Source organism: Heterodontus francisci, chromosome 2 (genome assembly GCF_036365525.1).
Source record: "Heterodontus francisci isolate sHetFra1 chromosome 2, sHetFra1.hap1, whole genome shotgun sequence".
NCBI classification, from domain to species: Eukaryota; Metazoa; Chordata; class Chondrichthyes; order Heterodontiformes; family Heterodontidae; genus Heterodontus; species Heterodontus francisci.
The window spans coordinates 70,810,160-70,827,875 of record NC_090372.1 but is presented as its reverse complement, the minus strand read 5'-3'; the positions used below and the strand labels follow the sequence as shown (position 1 = coordinate 70,827,875).

Below are 17,716 nucleotides of genomic sequence, written 5' to 3'. Positions count from 1 at the left end.
GTGAAGCAGTATGATAACCATGAATGGGAATTTATCTATGCCTACACAGGCCTCAAGTATTTGAATTTTAAAGAAGTTCAATGGCCCATATCTTTTCTACTGTGGATCATATCCAGTTGCTAGGTATCAAATTCGTTTTACTGAAAACAGGAGTTTGTACTCTATTGTATTTATTCTCCAGGTCATTTGAATTAGAAGCCTGTTTGCTTCTGCTTTGAATTCCTGTGATAAATTTTGAGCAGTCTATTTATGAAAAAACTGGAGGCGAATGCCTGATCTTTGGGGTGTCTAATTTCTATATGGTGGTCTGTATGTTAAATGCCCAAAGAATACCACATGGATCTTTGTATAATGCACTTGTTCAATTAACAATGAGCTTGCTAAATATGTTCATATCCTCCATAATTATTTTTTCATTTCATTTTCACTTATGTGCTTTCTAGTCAATCTAAGTTGTTATGAATTGAGTGACGATGTTCTATGCAAACTGGTTTAACATTGACACAATCAGCATTCATATCTTTAATACTTTACAGTTATTGAAGAGGCAAAGAAACAACTGAAGCCATTCATTGAACTTTCAGAGGAAAACTGCCAGCAGCTGTTTAAATTTTGTTGTGAATTCTTGGACCACGAGGACGTGATTTCCTTTCTTGAAAATGTTGTAAGTAAATTATTTTGGCTGAATAGCATCTTCTTTTAGGGTAAAACTCTAATCATTTTAGGTAACAGCTTAGAATAGTGAAACATGCTGCTAATAAACCAGCACCACATCCAGCTGAGAAATAAATAATCCCAGAAATTGCTTTTCAGTGATGCCAATGAAATTGTTTTTCAAGCATTGGTCTTGCAAATTAAATTATCTCCTCTTTTCATTTGTGCAGTATTTGATGAAATGTTGGCCCTACTTCATGATACCCAAAATACTGGGGTTAGCCAGCAACTTAGGGTCTCTAAGTGTCTACCTTAACCTCTGGAGATGGAAGAGCCCGCCGTTCCCTCCCCACCCGACCCCTGGACACAACCCAGTGATCAAAATGATCCAGTATTAAGAAACTACAACACTCTCAGGAATCACAGCACCTTGTTCTTCATATTGAAGTGAAGTATCACTTAGTGCACTTGTCTTTGATAAGGATAGGATGAACGAACTTCATCAATATCGGAAATTGATTGTTTCCTCAAATGAGATTTTAAGTAAACTTATGTGAAGTTAGTGGATTGAATAATGGAAAATATCTTCTTGTGCTTCACGGTGGCAAAGTAGAGTCAGGCTCACCAAGGAGAGCTAGAGTTAACTGTCGTCGTACAGTGGCTACACATTGGATACTGTTGGAGGGGCTGACCTCCCGGGGAAAGCAGCAACAGCCACGTTCGTTGGACCACGGAGGGCTCTGCTGCACAGCAGGGGAGGAAAAGGGGTGGAAGAGCTATAGTGATGGGGGATTCTATCGTAAGGGGTGCAGATAGGCGTTTCAGTGGTCGCAAGCAAGACTCCAGGATGGTATGTTGCCTCCCTGGTGCTAGGGTCAAGGATGTCTCCGAGTGGCTGAAGGACATTCTGAAAGGGGAAGGTGAGCAGCCACAGGTCGTGGTCCATATTGGTACTAACGACATAGGCAGGAAGAGAGATGAGGTTCTGCAAAATGAATATAGGGAGTTAGGCAGAAGTTTAAAAAGCAGGACCTCTTGGGTTGTAATCTCAGTATTACACCCTGGGCCACGTGCTAGTGAGGGTAGGAATAGGAGGATAAGGCAAATGAATGCTTGGCTGAAGAGCTGGTGTAGGCAGGAGGGCTTCAGCTACCTGGATCATTGGGATCTCTTCTGGTGCAGAGGTGACCTGTACAAGAGGGACAGGTTGCATCTAAACTGGAAGGGGACCAATATCCTTGTGGGGAGGTTTGCTAGTGCTACTCGGGAGGGTTTAGACTAGTCTTGCAGGGGGGGTGGGACCCAAAGTAGCAGTCTCCGATGAAATAGTTGAGGCAAATGTAGAGGTTAAAGCAAGCAAGTCCAGTAGGCAGACTGGGCAGGACAGCGAGCATGGAAGGTCTGAGAGGCTAAACTGCATTTACTTTAATGCAAGAAGCCTTACAGGTAAGGCAGATGAACTCAGTGCATAGATCGGTACATGGGATTGTGATATTATAGCTTTAACAGAAACGTGGTTGAGGGATGGGCAGGATTGGCAGCTCATTGTTCCGGGCTACCAGTGCTTCTGGCGTGACAGAGGTGGAGGTAAGAGAGGAGGGGGAGTTGCACTATTGATGAGGGAGGACATCATGACAGTGCTTGGAGAGGATATCTCGGGGGGGGGGGGGGGGCGGGGGAACGTCCAGCGAGGCCATATGGGTGGAACTTAGAAATAAGAAAGGGGTGATCGCTTTGATGGGATTATACTACAGGCTCCCCAATAGGAATTATAGGGTTGCAATAGTAGGTGATTTTAACTTCCCTATTATTGACTTGGACTGCCTTAGTGCTAAGGGATCAGGTGTGGAAGAATTTAAGTGTGCCCAGGATAGTTTTCTGAAGCAGTATGTGGATGGCCCTATTAGAGAAGGGGCTACACTCGACCTTCTCTTAGGAAATGAGGCTGGGCAGGTGGTTGATGTGTCAGTGGGGGAGCACTTTGGGACCAGTGACCATAACTATTAGCTTCAAGATAGTCAAGGAAAAGGATTGGACTGGTCCTCAAGTTGAAGTTCTAAATTGGAGGAAGGCTAATTTCGATGACATCAGAAAGGAACTCTCAAAAGTTGAATGGGAGAGGCTGTTGACAGGTAAAGGGACGTCTGGCAAGTGGGAGGCTTTTAAAAGTGAGATAGGAAGAGTTTAGGGCCGGCATATTCCTGTTAGTTTGAAGGGCAAGGCTGGCAAGTTTAGGAAACCTTGGTTGACGAGGGATATTGAGGGTCTGGTCAGGACAAAGAAGGAGGCACATGTCAAGTATAGGCAGCTGGGATCAAGTGAGCCCCTCGAGGAGTATGAGGGATGTAGGGTACACTTAAGAAGGAAATTAGGAAGGCGAAAAGAGGCCATGAGATTTCCCTGGCAGATAAGATAAAGGAGAATCCTAAAAGATTCTATAAGTATATTCAGAGTAAAAGGGTGGCTAGGGAGAGAGTGGGTCCCCTTAAAGATCAGTGTGGTAATCTATGTGTGGAGCCACAGGAAATGGGCGAGGTCTTAAATGAATACTTCTCATTTGTATTTACCGTGGAGAAGGTCATGGAAGCTAATGAATTCAAGGGAGGGAACACCGATATGCTGGAGCATGTCAACATTTCAAAGGAGGAGGTGTTGGAGGTTTTGTAGCGCATTAAGGTGGATAACTCCCCAGGGTCTGACCTGGTGTATCCTAGGATGCTATGGGAAGCAAGCGAGGAGATTGCTGGGGCCCTGGCAGAGATTTTTGTATCATCGTTAGCCATGGGTGAAGTACCGGAAGACTGGAGGATAGCTAATGTTGTGCCTTTATTTAAGAAGGGCAGCAGGGATAAGCCAGGGAACTACAGGCTGTTGAGCCTTACATCAGTGGTGGGAAAGTTATTGGAAGGGATTCTGAGAGACAGGATTTATATGCATTTGGAACGGCAAGGTCTGATTTGGGATAGTCAGCGTGGCTTTGTGCGTGGGAAGTCATGTCTCACGAATTTGATTGAGTTTTTTGAGGAGGTGACCAAGAGGATTGACGAGGGCAGAGTAGTGGACGTTGCCTGATGGACTTTAGCAAGGCCTTTGACAAGGTCCCGCATGGTAGAACCTTCCAGACCAGCCTAACACGTGGGATCCAGGGTGAGCTAGCCAATTGGATACAAAATTGGCTTGGTGATGGGAGGCAGAGGGTGGTAGTGGAGGGTTGTTTTTCAGATTGGAGGCCGGTGACCTGTGGTGTGCCGCAGGGTTTGGTGCTGGGCCCTCTGTTGTTTGTCATATATATTAATGACTTGGATGTGAATGTACTATGATTAGTAAGTTTGCAGATGATGCCAAAATTGGTGGTATAGTGGACAGTGAAGAAGGTTGTCTAAGGTTATAGATAAACTGGGAAAATGGGCAAGGGATTGGTAAATGGAATTTAACGCAGACAAGTGCGAAGTGATGCATTTTGGGAAGTTAAACCAGGGCAGGACATATACAGTGAATGGCAGGGCCTTGGGGAATGTTGTGGAGCAGAAAGACCTTGGGATGCAAGTACATAGTTCCCTGAAAGTGGCAACACAGGTTAGACAGGGTGGTGAAGAAGGCCTATGGCATGCTTGGCTTCATCGGCCGAGGCATTGAGTACAAGAGTTGGGACGTCATGTTACAGTTGTACATAACGTTGGTTAGGCCGCAATTGGAGTACTGTGTGCAGTTCTGGTCGCCGCACTATAGGAAAGATGTGATTAAGCTAGAGAGGGTGCAGAAAAGATTCACAAGGATGTTGCCTGGTTTGGAGGGCTTGAGTTATAAAGAGAGATTGGATAGGCTGGTCTGTTTTCCCTGGAGCGAAGCAGGCTGAGAGGGGACATGATAGAGGTATATAAAATTATGAGGCATAGAGAGAGTAGATATCCAGAGTCTGTTTCCCATGGTAGGGGTGACTAAAACTAGAGGGCATAGATTTAAGGTGAGAGGGAGGAGGTTTAAAGGGGATCAAAGGGGTAAATTTTTCACATAAAGAATAGTGTGTATCTGGAATGAGCTGCCAAAGGAGGTGGTGGAGGCAGGAACAGTAGCAACATTTAAGTGGCATCTGGACAGGTACTTGAATGAGCAAGGCATAGAGGGATATGGAATTAATGCCGGCAGGTGGGATTAGTATAGATAGGCATTATGGTCGGCATGGACGTGGTGGGCCAAAGGGCATGTTTCTATGTTGCATGACTGTATGTGGAGGGTGCCTCCCAAGGTAATTTGCAAGACCTTGATCTGGAGTAGTATTCCTTCTTATTATACAGGCTTGGCAACCCTGGACAATACAAAATCACTATTATACACAAAACTGGCCTCTAGAGGCAGGTCCTTGGTGTCACTGTTAATTTCTGTAACACTATGGTATACAAATAGTTGCTTGATAGTACAGAATTTGAGTAGTGTTCTGCACTCATCAGCACAGACACAAGAATGCCAAATTTACTGACCATACTCAACCAGCCCACACTTGCAAAACTCAACACGATATCTAACATTAGATGTGATTCCGCAATTGGACCACACTTGGTGAACAATCCTGAGTATGCTAAGAATTACACTGACAACCAATTTAATATTATCCATGGGACTTGCAATGTGGCCCACTTACGCTTGCTAGAAGCTACATATATTCATACGCAGGGACCTGTCCTCTGAGGCAAAAGGAACCTGTCCAGGCATTGCACCTTTTTTGAATTAAACAAAAGTGAGGGGGACAACAGTTCCCTGGTGCATTCTCCATGGCAATGCCTCTACCAAGCAGAGTTGACTTATCAATCATTCAGCACCCTTTTCTTGCTCCCTTTGAAATTTGGCCTTGTGTCTGTCCTTATGAGTGCAAGATGAAAAGTTTCGGCAGCATATCTCTTTTCAGCAATACTATGGTTTGCATTGATTTTTATATGAAGATTGCAAGGGTGTTAGATTACATATTGGAGGTATGGTCTTCTCTGATCAGTGTAAGTAAAGAAGTAGCACAGGAGAAATTAATGGGACTAAATGGCGACAAATCCCCTGGACTTGACGACCGGTATCCCAGGATTTAAAAAGAGGTAGCTGCAGAGACAGTGGATGCCATTGGTTTTGATCTTCCAGAATTCCTTAGATTTAGAACATTTCCCAAGAATTGGAAGGTAGTGAACATAACCCTGCTATTTAAGAAAGGAGGAAGAGAGAAAACAGGGAACTATAGGGGAAATATAGAACTATTCTAAGGTGGGGATGGTGGCATAGTGGTAATATCACTGGGCTAGTAATCCAGAGGCCCAGGCTAATATCCGGGGGACATTGGTTCAAATCCCACCATAGTAGCTGGTGGAATTTAAATTCAATTCATTAATAAAAATCTGGAATTGAAAGCTAGTCTCAGTAATGGTGCCATGAAGCTATCATCGATTGTAGTAAAAACACATTTCGTTCACTAATATCATTTTAGGGAAGGAAATCTACCATCCTTCCCTGGTCTGGCCTACATGTGACTCCAGACCCAACGCAATGTAGTTGACTGAAATGGCCAGTTGTCATAGGCAATTGGGAATGGGCAGCAAATGCTGGCTTTGCCAGTGACACCCGCATACCATAAAAGAATTTTAAAAAGCCAATTAGCCTAGCGTCTGTTATCGGCAAAATGCTGGAATCGATTGAGGGTCGTGGGAGCAGGGCAGTTAGAAAATCATATAATGATGAAGCCATGTCAACACAGTCATGAAATGGAAATTGCGTTTGACAAATCTGTTCGAATATTTTGAGGATGTAACTCGTAAGATGGATAAGGGATGTAGTGCATTTGGATTTTCAAAAAGCTTTTGGTAAGGTGCCACACGAGATCATTACACAAAATTAGGACTCATGGGATTGGGTGTCATATATTAGCATGGATTGGGGATTGGTTAATGGACAGAAAATAGAGAGTTGGAATAAACAGGGCATGTTCAGGTTGGAAGGCTGTAATTAGCAGCTTACCGCTTGGATCAGTACTTGGGCTCAGCTACTTTTTTTTTAATTCATTCATGAGATGTAGGCATCGCTGGCCAGGCCAGCATTTATTACCCATCCCTAATTACCCTTGAGAAGGTGGTGGTGAGCTGCCTTCTTGAACCGCTGCAGTCCATGTGGGGTAGGTACACCCACAGTGCTGTTAGGAAATGAGTTCCAGGATTTTGACCCAGTGACACTGAAGGAACGGCGATATAGTTTCAAGTCCGTATAGTGTGTGGTTTGGAGGGGAACTTGCAGGTGGTGGTGTTCCCATGCATCTGCTGCCCTTGTCCTTCTAGTTGGTACAATCTATATTAATGACTTTCATGCGGGTATTGAATGTAACGTATCTAAGTATGCTGACGAAACAAAGTTAGGTGGGAAATTAAGTGGTGACGATGATGCAAACAGGCAAACGGAATACAATGTACTAGGAAAAAATTTTTAAAAAGCAGATTTTTACAGTGATTTTCACTGAAGTGGCCAATTAACATGCCGCCTCTGGGAGCTCTGTGCAATTGGGGACGTAAGGCAGGTTTCTTGGGCGGCAGGGTCAATCGGAGCACCCGAGGCTGTGGTGGCCAACTGTCCCACTTGGAGAGGTGGGCGCTGTCAATGCATTTAGGGCACTGCGAGGGTGCCTCAAAATGGAGGCACCCTCTGAAGATTTCTCAAGTTTTTAAAAAGAAATGTGGCCAGAGCTGGCTGGCCATCATTGTGGAGGAGGAGCACCTCCACAGGATAGCCTGTGGCCACAACTGTGGCCTGCTGATTCCCCGGCTCCGGGTGGGGAGGGCAGGAGATTTAAAGGAGGCCAGGGGGCTGCCTCCAGACAATGGCCAGGTGTTGGCTTCAGCGGGGGCCCGTGTGCCATTGGAAAAGTTGCAGGGGTATAGAAAGAGACCACTCAATTGGTTAATAATGATGATTTTGATGTCCCACTGCTCCTCGGCGGGTGGTCCTTCTCCCTGCGATGCTGCCTCTGGAAAAATCTCGTGGAGGCGGCAGCATGTTGGGCAACTGGTATGCCACACTCCTGCCTCCTAACCTGCCTCCATCTCTATGGTCCATTCAGTTAGATGGCTCACACCACACGAGGATAGAAATGCTAATTTTCAGATGGTGGTTGTAGACCGAGCAGGGGCAAGCAGGACTGGAGTATATCATTTACTGGGTGTGCCAAATGGGGTTTATATCGTCAGTTGTGTGAGGAAAGGTGGTCCGTAGTTGACACATCCTGCTTGTCCTCCGGTCTTATTGGTCTGTCTGAGTTCAGCATGAACTCAGTCAATTAGCACAACTGGCAGGAGACTTGGATGGGATGTGTTCAGACATATAATAACTTCCATCCAGCAGCACCACCAGCTGGCAAATGTCTGAAGTGCTTTTCGCATGTTTATTGTAGAAGAGGTTGAACCACTATGCATTATTTTGCTGACGTCAGTGAGAACTGCATGAGCAATGGTGCGGGTCTGAGTGGGGAATGAAATTGGCCATTTTCCCTGGTCTCTAAAGCCTCAGCCCGAAACAGCTGGATCTGAAGCTAGGTGAGAAGGTGAATTGTAGTGTGCCCATTTGATCAGAGTCTTTCCATCATTTGGCCAGGTGAGATGGTGTGAGGTTGAACCACTTTCAAATAATGAATATGGTTGTACCTATCACGTGTCAGAAAGTGCCTGTCTTTATGCAACAAGAGTTTTACTTGTTTGGTATTCTGTAGCTGGATGAGCTTTCTTCAGGAGAACAGCCAAATCTAATGGGACTACAAGAGCTGGAGTCAGCGCAGGCACAAAAAGTCAAGGATTTGCTGCACATTTTAGGCTACAACTGCCCAAATGAGGATGGCTCTTCAAAAGTCAAAGATGTTACAACACCCGAACTACTTACAGCTGCATTCTACCTTTTTAGTGCTTTAGATGGTAAGAAGGAAGTTTCATGCAAGGAATGTTTTTGGAATATTGATCAGTAAACAAAAAACATTCTCACTGTTAATATTTCTCACAGCATTATTTGCCTGAAATTTCTCTGGAGGTTCTCCAGCCGGATGTTGGAAGAACCCCTGGAGGAACAACGTAAATGTCCATTTCTCCTGGGGCTCTTCTGAAGTTGCAGTGCGAAATCAGGAGCACTCTGCAGAAATTCTTGGCTATAATTAATGTTGTAAATGGTAATTCTCATCGCGTAAGTTGTCACAATTTAAAATGTGTTTACTGTCAAATCAACCAGGTGCTTAAATGGGATTGGCTTAATCTTTAGCAGAAGATTTGAAACAATTACCTCCGTTTTCAACCAAATTATTTTTGTATGGATTAATGACTAAAGTGAACCTTTTATTAATGGGAAGAGCAGTTTCTTAAAGTAAGCTTTCTTTTTGTCAAATTTACCAAGCTTTGTAATTTTTTTAAAGCTACAGTTGAAGCAGTATTTGGATTATTTTATATTTAATATATCATTTTATTTGTTCAGGTATGTCTGAAGAAAGTCTTGCAGTTTTGGGTATTTGCTCTGAAATTCAAATTCTCCAGACATTGCATTATTTGGTAAGCTTCCATAACCATTGATGGTCACTCTGTACTTCCTAATTTTTTTCAGTTTTTTTCCTCATGGTCATGGATTCAGTGAGGTCACTGTTCCCTCGAGCATCATAAGGCTTTCAATACCTCACTGTTACAAGTTCAGGTGTAGCATTGGTACCTTCCTTGATTCAGTGGTGTCATTTGCTCCTTTAAACTGTGAACATCTTTTTATGGAACTTGACTCACACTGGCCTATATCCTCTTGTACGATTACATAACTCAAGGTGTAAAGGTTGCATCTGCTTGTGAGCTGGACCTTTTTTTGTTTAGCACAAACAAACAATTTAATTGTCTGTCTGAACCAAGTATGATTTATAAAAACAAAGTTCTCACCGAGATATTTTCACTGCTTTCCTCCCTCAGCATCTGCATCGAATGATTTCTCATCCTTGGTGATTTCAAACACTGTCTCACTCATCATGCTTTCTTTGTGTAAACTCCCCAACCCATATTCATGACCAACCCCTTGACTTTGCTATCTCACGTGGTCTCGTTACTCCCATCTTATCAATTACAGATAAGGCCATCTCTGTTCACTTCCTTGTATCACTCTCTACCCACATCCCCCTTCCACGCCCCAATCCTACCTCCTTCTGTATCCAGCCCAGGAAAAAAAACTATCCCCTAATTCATTTACAACAGCACGTTCAAAATCCCAGCTGTCTAGCTTTTGGCCCTTCATTCACCACAACATTTCTGCACCTACTGATTTGCTCAAGTGCACCTTCACCTCCACCTTTGATGCCCGAGTCCCCACTAAAACTATTATTGTCTTTCACCCTGGCCATTCCCCTTGGTGCATGGCCCTTATCTCTGCTCCCTTAAGTCTAGGGGGTGCAGACTTGAAAGGATGTGGCGGACAACTGGTTTAGCCATCCACCACTAGATCTGGCTGGACCACATAAAATACTATCAGGTCCTGTTCTCAGCAGCTTATTTTCTCGACTACAAACCATTGTCTTAAACCCCTCTCTCCTGTCTCCACTACCCTCATCTCCAACAATAAGTGCAAGGAGCTCATGGACTCACATAGCCCTGAACTCACATCTTTCTCTAGTTTCTCTTTTATCTCCCTTCATTCCCTCTCTGAGCTCATCCTGTCCATGAGATCCACCTCCTGCTTGTTTGACCCTATTCCCACTAAACTGCTGACCACCCAACTTTCCTTCCCGGCTCCCAATTTAGCTGATATTGTTAACAGTTCTCTCGTTTCAGGTGTTGTCCCTCTCTTCTTTAAATTTGCTGTCATCACCACTCTCCTCAAACAAAAACCACCCTTGAACCCACCATCCTTGCAATCTACCACCCATCTCCAATCTCCCTTTCCTCTCCAAAGTCCTTGAATGTGTTGTCGCTCTCCAAATCTGTGCCCACCTTTCCTGGAACTCCATGTTTGAATCCCTTCAAACAGGTTTCCATCTCTGCCACATTATAGCAATGGCTCTTCTCAAAATCACAAATGGCACCCTATGTGGCTGTGACAAAGATAAACTAACCCTCCTTGTCCTTCTCAGCCCGTCTGCAGCCTTTGACACAATTAACCACATAATCCACCTTCAGCACCTCTCCACTGTGATCCAGCTGGATGGAACTGCTCTTGATTGATTCCATTCTTATCTATCTGATCTTAGCCAGAGTACCACTTGCAATTGCTTCTATTCCTGCTCCCACACTGTTGCCTCTGGTGTCCTCCCAAGGATCTATCCTTGGCCCCCTCCTATTTCTCATCTACATGCTGCTCATTGGTGGCATCATCCAAAAATACACTGTTAGTTTTCACATGCACGCTGATGACACCCAGCACTACCTTGCCGCCACCTGTCTCTACACTCCATTGGTGCTGAATTATCAGACTACTTATTCGGCATCCAGTACTGGATGAGCAGACATTTCCTCCAATGAACTAAAGAAAAGACTGAAGCCATTGTTTTCAGTTCCCATTCCAAACTTCCTTCCCTAGCTACCAACTCCATTCATCTTGCTACTGTCTGAGACTAAAACAGATTGCTCGCAACCTTGGTGTCCTATTTGATCCAGAGATGAACTTGCAACCACATATTCGCGCTATCACTAAGACCACCTATTTCCATCTCCATAACTCGCCCGACTTCACCCCTGCCTCAGCTCATCTGCTGCTAAAACTCTCATTCATGCTTTTGTTACCTCTAGATTTGACTATTCCAATGTACTCCTGGCTGGTCTCCCACATTCTATCCTCTGTAAACTTGAGGTCATCCAAAACCCTGCTGCCCAGGTCTCATTCCCCAATCACCCCTGTGCTCGCTGACCTACATTGGCTTCCAGTCAAGCAGTGTCTTCATTGTAAAATTCTCATCCTTGTTTTCAGATCCCTCTATGGCCTCCCACCTCCCATCTCTGTAATCTCCTCCAGCCCCACAACCCTCTGAGATAGCTGCACTGACCTATTTCTGGCCTCTTGAGCATTCTTGGTTTTAATCACTCCACCATCAGTGGCTGCGCCTTCAGTTGCCTAAGCCCTAAGCTCTGGAATACCCTCCCTATACCTCTTTGTAATCTCCACCTCTCTTTCCTCCTTTAAGACATTCCTTAAACTTACCTCTTTGACCAAGCTTTTGGTCATCTGACCCAAGATCTCCTTCTGTGACTAGGTGGCATATTTTCTTTTATAAACCCCCTGTGAAGTGTCATGGGATGTTTTATTCTGTCAAATGTGCTATATAAATAAAAGTTGTTGGTGAACCAGTTAGAACTGTCTTCAAGATACAGTTGCTGAACTGCATCTCCTTCACTGCCATAACGCATTGAAGTACTGAAGAAAGAGGCACCTGTTTCTTTTTAGTATTTGTGTCATTTTTGTGGATTTCTTTTCATTAAGTGACCATTTTCTACTGTCAGAAATGCCTTGTTCAGAAAGTCTAAAGTATTGTAATTCTTGCATTATGCAAATTGAGATTATTGCAATTTGACCTGAAATGTTAACTCTGCTTCTCTCTGCGCAGATGCTGCCATACCTGCTGAGTATTTCCAGCATTTCTTGTTTATATATCAGATTACCAGTTGGCTTTTCATGATGTTGCTCTGTATAATGGGAACACAGGTTATATAAAACACAAATCACTTGTTGAAAGACTATATCCTGTTTACAGATTAATAACATCTCCGATGATGGAATGCTTCCTGTTGATAATCCAGACCTGCTGCTCTTAAAAGAAGAGGACAACTTTTACATAGCTCAGCGGCTATTTGTTTTATCAAACGTTTGCCTTGAAAGGAAAGAGTTATCCATTAAAGTTGTGACAGGTCAACATCCTGGTATGCTTCCAGTGCTTCTCTGCATTGTTCTGCAGGGATTTGCTGCACTAAGTGGGATCAAAGTATAAGCAATCCAGATCTGCAGGATTGAATGACGTTTAAAAGAAACCATGAGCTTCATTTATTGTTTTAATACTTCAATAATGTTCAATATAATTGTATTGAAAAGATAACTGGGATATGATGAATATTTCATGAAGGAGCTTGATGGAATAATTACAAGAGTCGTGAATTCTAGTTAATGTCAAAATAAGATACACATCATGTCCCATTCGTCTTTTTAAAATTCTATCCTGCAGATAATTATGGAAGAGAAATGTATAAACTATATGGGATCAGGAACTATGGATTAGCTCTGCAGAATTGTCCACTTCTGTATTAGCAAGAGACCAATATTACTAATTAGTTTAATTACACAGCAAACTAATTTATTTTGTCTAAACTGAATGAGAAGTTAACGTAACATCATCTAAAAAGGAAAAAGTTTCTAATCTGAATGTCTTCTCACTGAATTATGACAAAAAAAAATGAGGTGATAGTCATGTGGTATTAAACTCGCTATGCAGTTTGCTCCAAGTTCAAGATCTGGAGCACTTGTCTGTCACGCACATTTCCACGAGGCAAAGTTTAAGCTCGGACCAATATGATCTTGGGTTGAAAATATGAATGATTAATTACCTAAATATTTAATGTTTACATTCATCTAATACAAATCTGAATTTCTGACTAATTTTAAAGAATAAAGAACAATTCTACTAACACTGTCTGGATTTCTAATAGGATTTTATAAGAAGTTGTTCTACTGAATAGTAGTTATCTTTCTCTATCAGCATGAATATGTTAAAAACTCAACACTTCATAGTTTGAAAAACCAATTGTAACTTGGATTAAACATTTTATAAGATCACAGATTTGCTCATGAAGATAAAATTTGCTAGTCGGTTTTTAAATTGTATACTTGTAATTTGGTTAGTTTAATAACTAACTTCAGACAGATCAAATACTGATTTTTGAGTTCAATTTGAACTGACTCATGTTAAAACTTGTTACTGGAGTACTGTACTTTGTGCAGTTAGTTTTCAGCCTAATCACATGAATTTAAGTACCTATTGCAGATGAAATCTAGAGTTGCAGGGACTGTTCTTGATGTTTAATATATTTGTACAGAATTCTAACTTCGTGAAAGACTAAATTTTGGCACAAATGATTGAAAACTAGCTTTCCTAACAACAGTATTTTTTTTTTAAAAAAGATTGTGCATTGTACTGTGACCTCTCCTAATGCCATCCCACAATTTAGGCTGATTTGTCATGTACATGTAAACCAGTGAAAACATAATTGTTGCATGTCTAGCTGAAGATAGCTTCTTACACGTGTGCTTAATAAAATATCTGCATTGCTACTGTTGTATGTGTTCCTTTAAATAAAGAAGATTTTGTTGGATTCTTATTGATAAGAACATAGAATCATAGAATGGTTAGAGCACAGAAGGAGGCCATTCGGCCTGTTGCGTCTGTAGTGGCTCTCTGCAAGTTCAACTCATCTAGTCCCACTCTTCTGCCTTTTCCCCACAGCCCTGCAAATTTTTTCTCTTCAGATTATTATCCAGTTCTCTTTTGAAAGCCACAATTGCATCTGCCTCCACCACACTCTCAGGCAGTGCATTCCAGAACCTAACCACTCACTGCATAAAAAGTTTTTCTTCATGCTGCCATTGCTTCTTTTGCCAATCCCCTTAAAGCGGCGTCCTTTGACTCTTTTGCCAATGGGAACAATTTCTCCCTATCTACTCATTCTAGACTCCTCATGATTTTGAACACCTCTACCAAATCTCTCAACTTTGTCCAAGGAGAACAGCCCCAGCTTCTTCAATGTATCCATGTAACTGATGTTCCTCATCCCTGGAACCATTCTCATGAATCTTTTCTGCACCATCTCTAAGGCCTTCAAATCCTTCCTAAAGTGCAGTGCCCAGAATTGGGCACAATACTCTAGTTCAGGCTGAATCAGTGTTTTATAAAGGTTCAACATAACTTTGCTGTTGTACTCTATGCCTCTATTTATAAAGTCCAAGATCCCATATGCTTTATTAACCACTCTCTCAACTTGCCCTGCTACTTTCAATGTTTTATGCACATAAACCCCCAGCTCCCTCTTCTCCTACATTCCCTTTAGAATTGTACCCTCTCCTTGGTCTTCCTACCAAAATGAATCATTTCACACTGCTCTGTATTATATTTCACCTGCCACTTGTCTGCCCATTCCACCAGTCTGTCTATGTTCTCTTGAAGTTTATCGCTATCCTCCTCACAGTTCACTATACTTCCAAGTTTTAAAATTATACCAGTTACACCCAATTCTAGGTCATTAATTATATAGCAAGAAAAGCAGGGATCGAAACACTGACATCTGGTGAACTCCACTATAAACCTTCCTCTAGTCTGAAAAATAACTGTTCACTATTACTTTCTGTTTCCTGTCATTCAGCCAATTTCATATCCATGCTGCCACTGTCCCTTTCATTTCATGAACTTTAACTTTGCTGGCAATTGTATAGGAATAGGAGTAGACCATTCAGTCCCTTCAGAACCTGTTCTGCCATACAGTAAGATCATGGCTAATCTGTATGTTAACTCTCTCCATCTGCCTTGGTTCTGTATCTTTTAATGCTCTTGGTTGATATTCTGGTGAATCTGTAGGCACCCTTTCTAAGGCCAATATATCCCCTGTCATGCATTGCCTAGAGCGGTTATTGTACTCCAGATGAGGTCTAACCAGGGCTTTGCATAGCTGTAATAAAACTTTTATATTCTAGCCCTCTAAATATAAAGGCTAACTATTCATTTTTTTTGTATCCGTGTACTACATTTTAGTGACCTGTGTACATGGATCCCTAAATATCTTTGATCTCAATTGTTACTACCCTTTTTTAGTCCTAAATGGGTGACCTCGCACTTAACTGCATTGAAATCCATCTGCCACAGTTTTGCCCACTCACTTTATCAATGTCTGTAATTTTATGCTTCTGTCTACACCACTGACTAACACCAATCTTTGTTTCAGCAGCAACTTGGATATATGGTTCTCTATTGTCTTAGTTAAGTCATTGATAAATACAGTGAATAGTTGAGGCCCGAGTACAGATTCTTGTGGGATGTAACTAATCACTTCCTTCCAATTCGAGTACATGCCCAGTATCATTACTCTTTATCTTCTACCGCCTAACCAATCTCCCCACCAGGCCAAAAATGCATTCAATTCCATGAGTTTTAATTTTAGCTAAAAGTCTTGTGTGGACACTTATTGAATGCCTTTTCTGAAAGTCCATATAAACTACATCCATAAACATTCCCCTGTCTAATATTTTGGCTTCTTACTCAAAACATTGAATTAGGCTTGTTAGACATGACTGACACTTTACAAATCCATATTGGCTCTCTGATCAGCTCAAATTTCTCCAAATGCTCAGTCGCTCTGTCTTTAGTTGCAGATTGCAATAACATCTCCACAACAAATATTAGACTAACAGGTCTATAATTTCTTCATTTCATTCTCTCCCCTTCCTTAATAATGGAGTTATATTTGCAATTTTCCAATCTAAAGGGACCATAAATGAAAGCTTTGTAAGGTTAAGGCTAAAATATCTGTAATTTCCTCACCTGCTCCCTTTAAAACAATAGGATGGAAATCATCTGGTCCTGGAGATTTGGCAGTATTTAGTGCCATTTTTTCTAATGCTGTTTTCTTGCTGATATTAACTTTAGTGAGTGCCAATCCTTGATTTATTATTATTAGTTTTGTGGGATTATCAAGTATATTATCCTTTTCCTCTGATGTGAAGACTAGCACAAAGTAATTTTCAACATGTTGGCCGTTTCCTTATTTTCATTTGCAATATTAACCCCATCTGTTTTGTAAGGAACACATGGACAGAATGGAGAACTTTTTGTTTTACCTCCAGTAGCTGGCGAGTGTTTTTGTTTGATCGCTTTTGTAGGAGACTGCAACTTGCTGTTACTTTACTAAATTAATAACTAGTTAACTAATTAAATAAGGTTAGACATGGCAGGGCATGTGCCATCACTGCAACATATGGGAATTTGCTGAGAGCACTGTGATCCCAGACAACTGCAATACGTGTCTGTAGCTCAAGCAACTTCAGCTCAGAGTTGTTGAGCTGGAGTCCGAGCTGCAGACATTGCATCAGGGAGGGGGAGAGTTACCTGGACACTTTGTTCCAGGAGACAGTCACACCGCTTAGGTGAAGTACAACTTTAGAATTGGTCAGTGGTCAGAAATAGGAGGATGTGACTGTGAGTCAGACAGGTATAGGGATTCAGGCTGTAGTTATGGAGGAGCCTCAGCCCTTGACTGTAACCATTAGGTATGAGGTACTTGCTACCTGTATAGTTGAGAACTAGGACAGTAGGGTAGATGAGCAAACTGACCATAGCACCATGGTGCAGGAAGCTTTCAAGTGGGAGGAGTGAAAAGGAATGTGTTAGTGACAGGGGACACTATAGTCAGGGGGATAGATACTGCAGCTGTGACCGGGAGTTCCAAAGGTTGTGTTGCCTGCGCGGTGTCAGGGTTAAAGACATTTTCTCATGTCTGAAGATGAACTTGGAGTGGGAGGGGAGGATCCAGTTGTCAAGGTCCATGTAGGAACCAAAAACATAAGTAGAACTAAAAATGATCTGTTTAGAGAGTTTAAGTAGTTAGGGTGCGAATTAAAACACTGAACCTCAAAGGTAATAATCTCTGGATTGTTACCTGAGCCTTGCACTAATTGGCATAGGTTCAAGCAGATTAGAGAATAAAACGCATGGCTCAAAGAGTGATGTGGGAAGAAGGCGTGAGTACCAGCACTGGGGGAAAAGGGATTATAGATTGACACAGCACTGAAACAGGCCCTTCAGCCCACTCAGTCTGTGCCAACCATCAACCACCCATTTATACTAATCCTACATTAATCCCATATTCCCTAACACATCCCCATCTCCATTAATCCCATATTCCCTACCTACACTAAGGGCAATTTATAATGGTCAATTTACCTATCAACCTGCAAGTTTTTGGCAGTGGGAGGAATCCAGAGCACCTGGCAGAAACCCAGGCGGTCACAGGGAGAACTTGCAAACTCCACACAGGCAGTACCCAGAACTGAACTTGGGTTGCTGGAGCTG

At 42.4% G+C, this 17,716-nt stretch overlaps 1 protein-coding gene across 2 annotated transcripts in view; it reads left to right on the top strand.

Annotated features, from left to right (window-relative positions):
• gsdmeb (gasdermin Eb) overlaps nt 1–13,925 on the top strand; it is a 71,651-nt gene extending 57,726 nt beyond the window's left edge. For both annotated transcript variants that reach the window (XM_068058913.1, XM_068058921.1), the window contains exons 7-10: nt 537–664; nt 8,381–8,579; nt 9,127–9,200; nt 12,365–13,925. In XM_068058913.1, the coding sequence (XP_067915014.1) occupies nt 537–664; nt 8,381–8,579; nt 9,127–9,200; nt 12,365–12,598 (635 nt within the window). In that variant the 3' untranslated portion in view covers nt 12,599–13,925. The remainder of the gene's footprint in view (nt 1–536; nt 665–8,380; nt 8,580–9,126; nt 9,201–12,364) is intronic.
• Nucleotides 13,926–17,716: the final 3,791 nt, after the last annotated feature.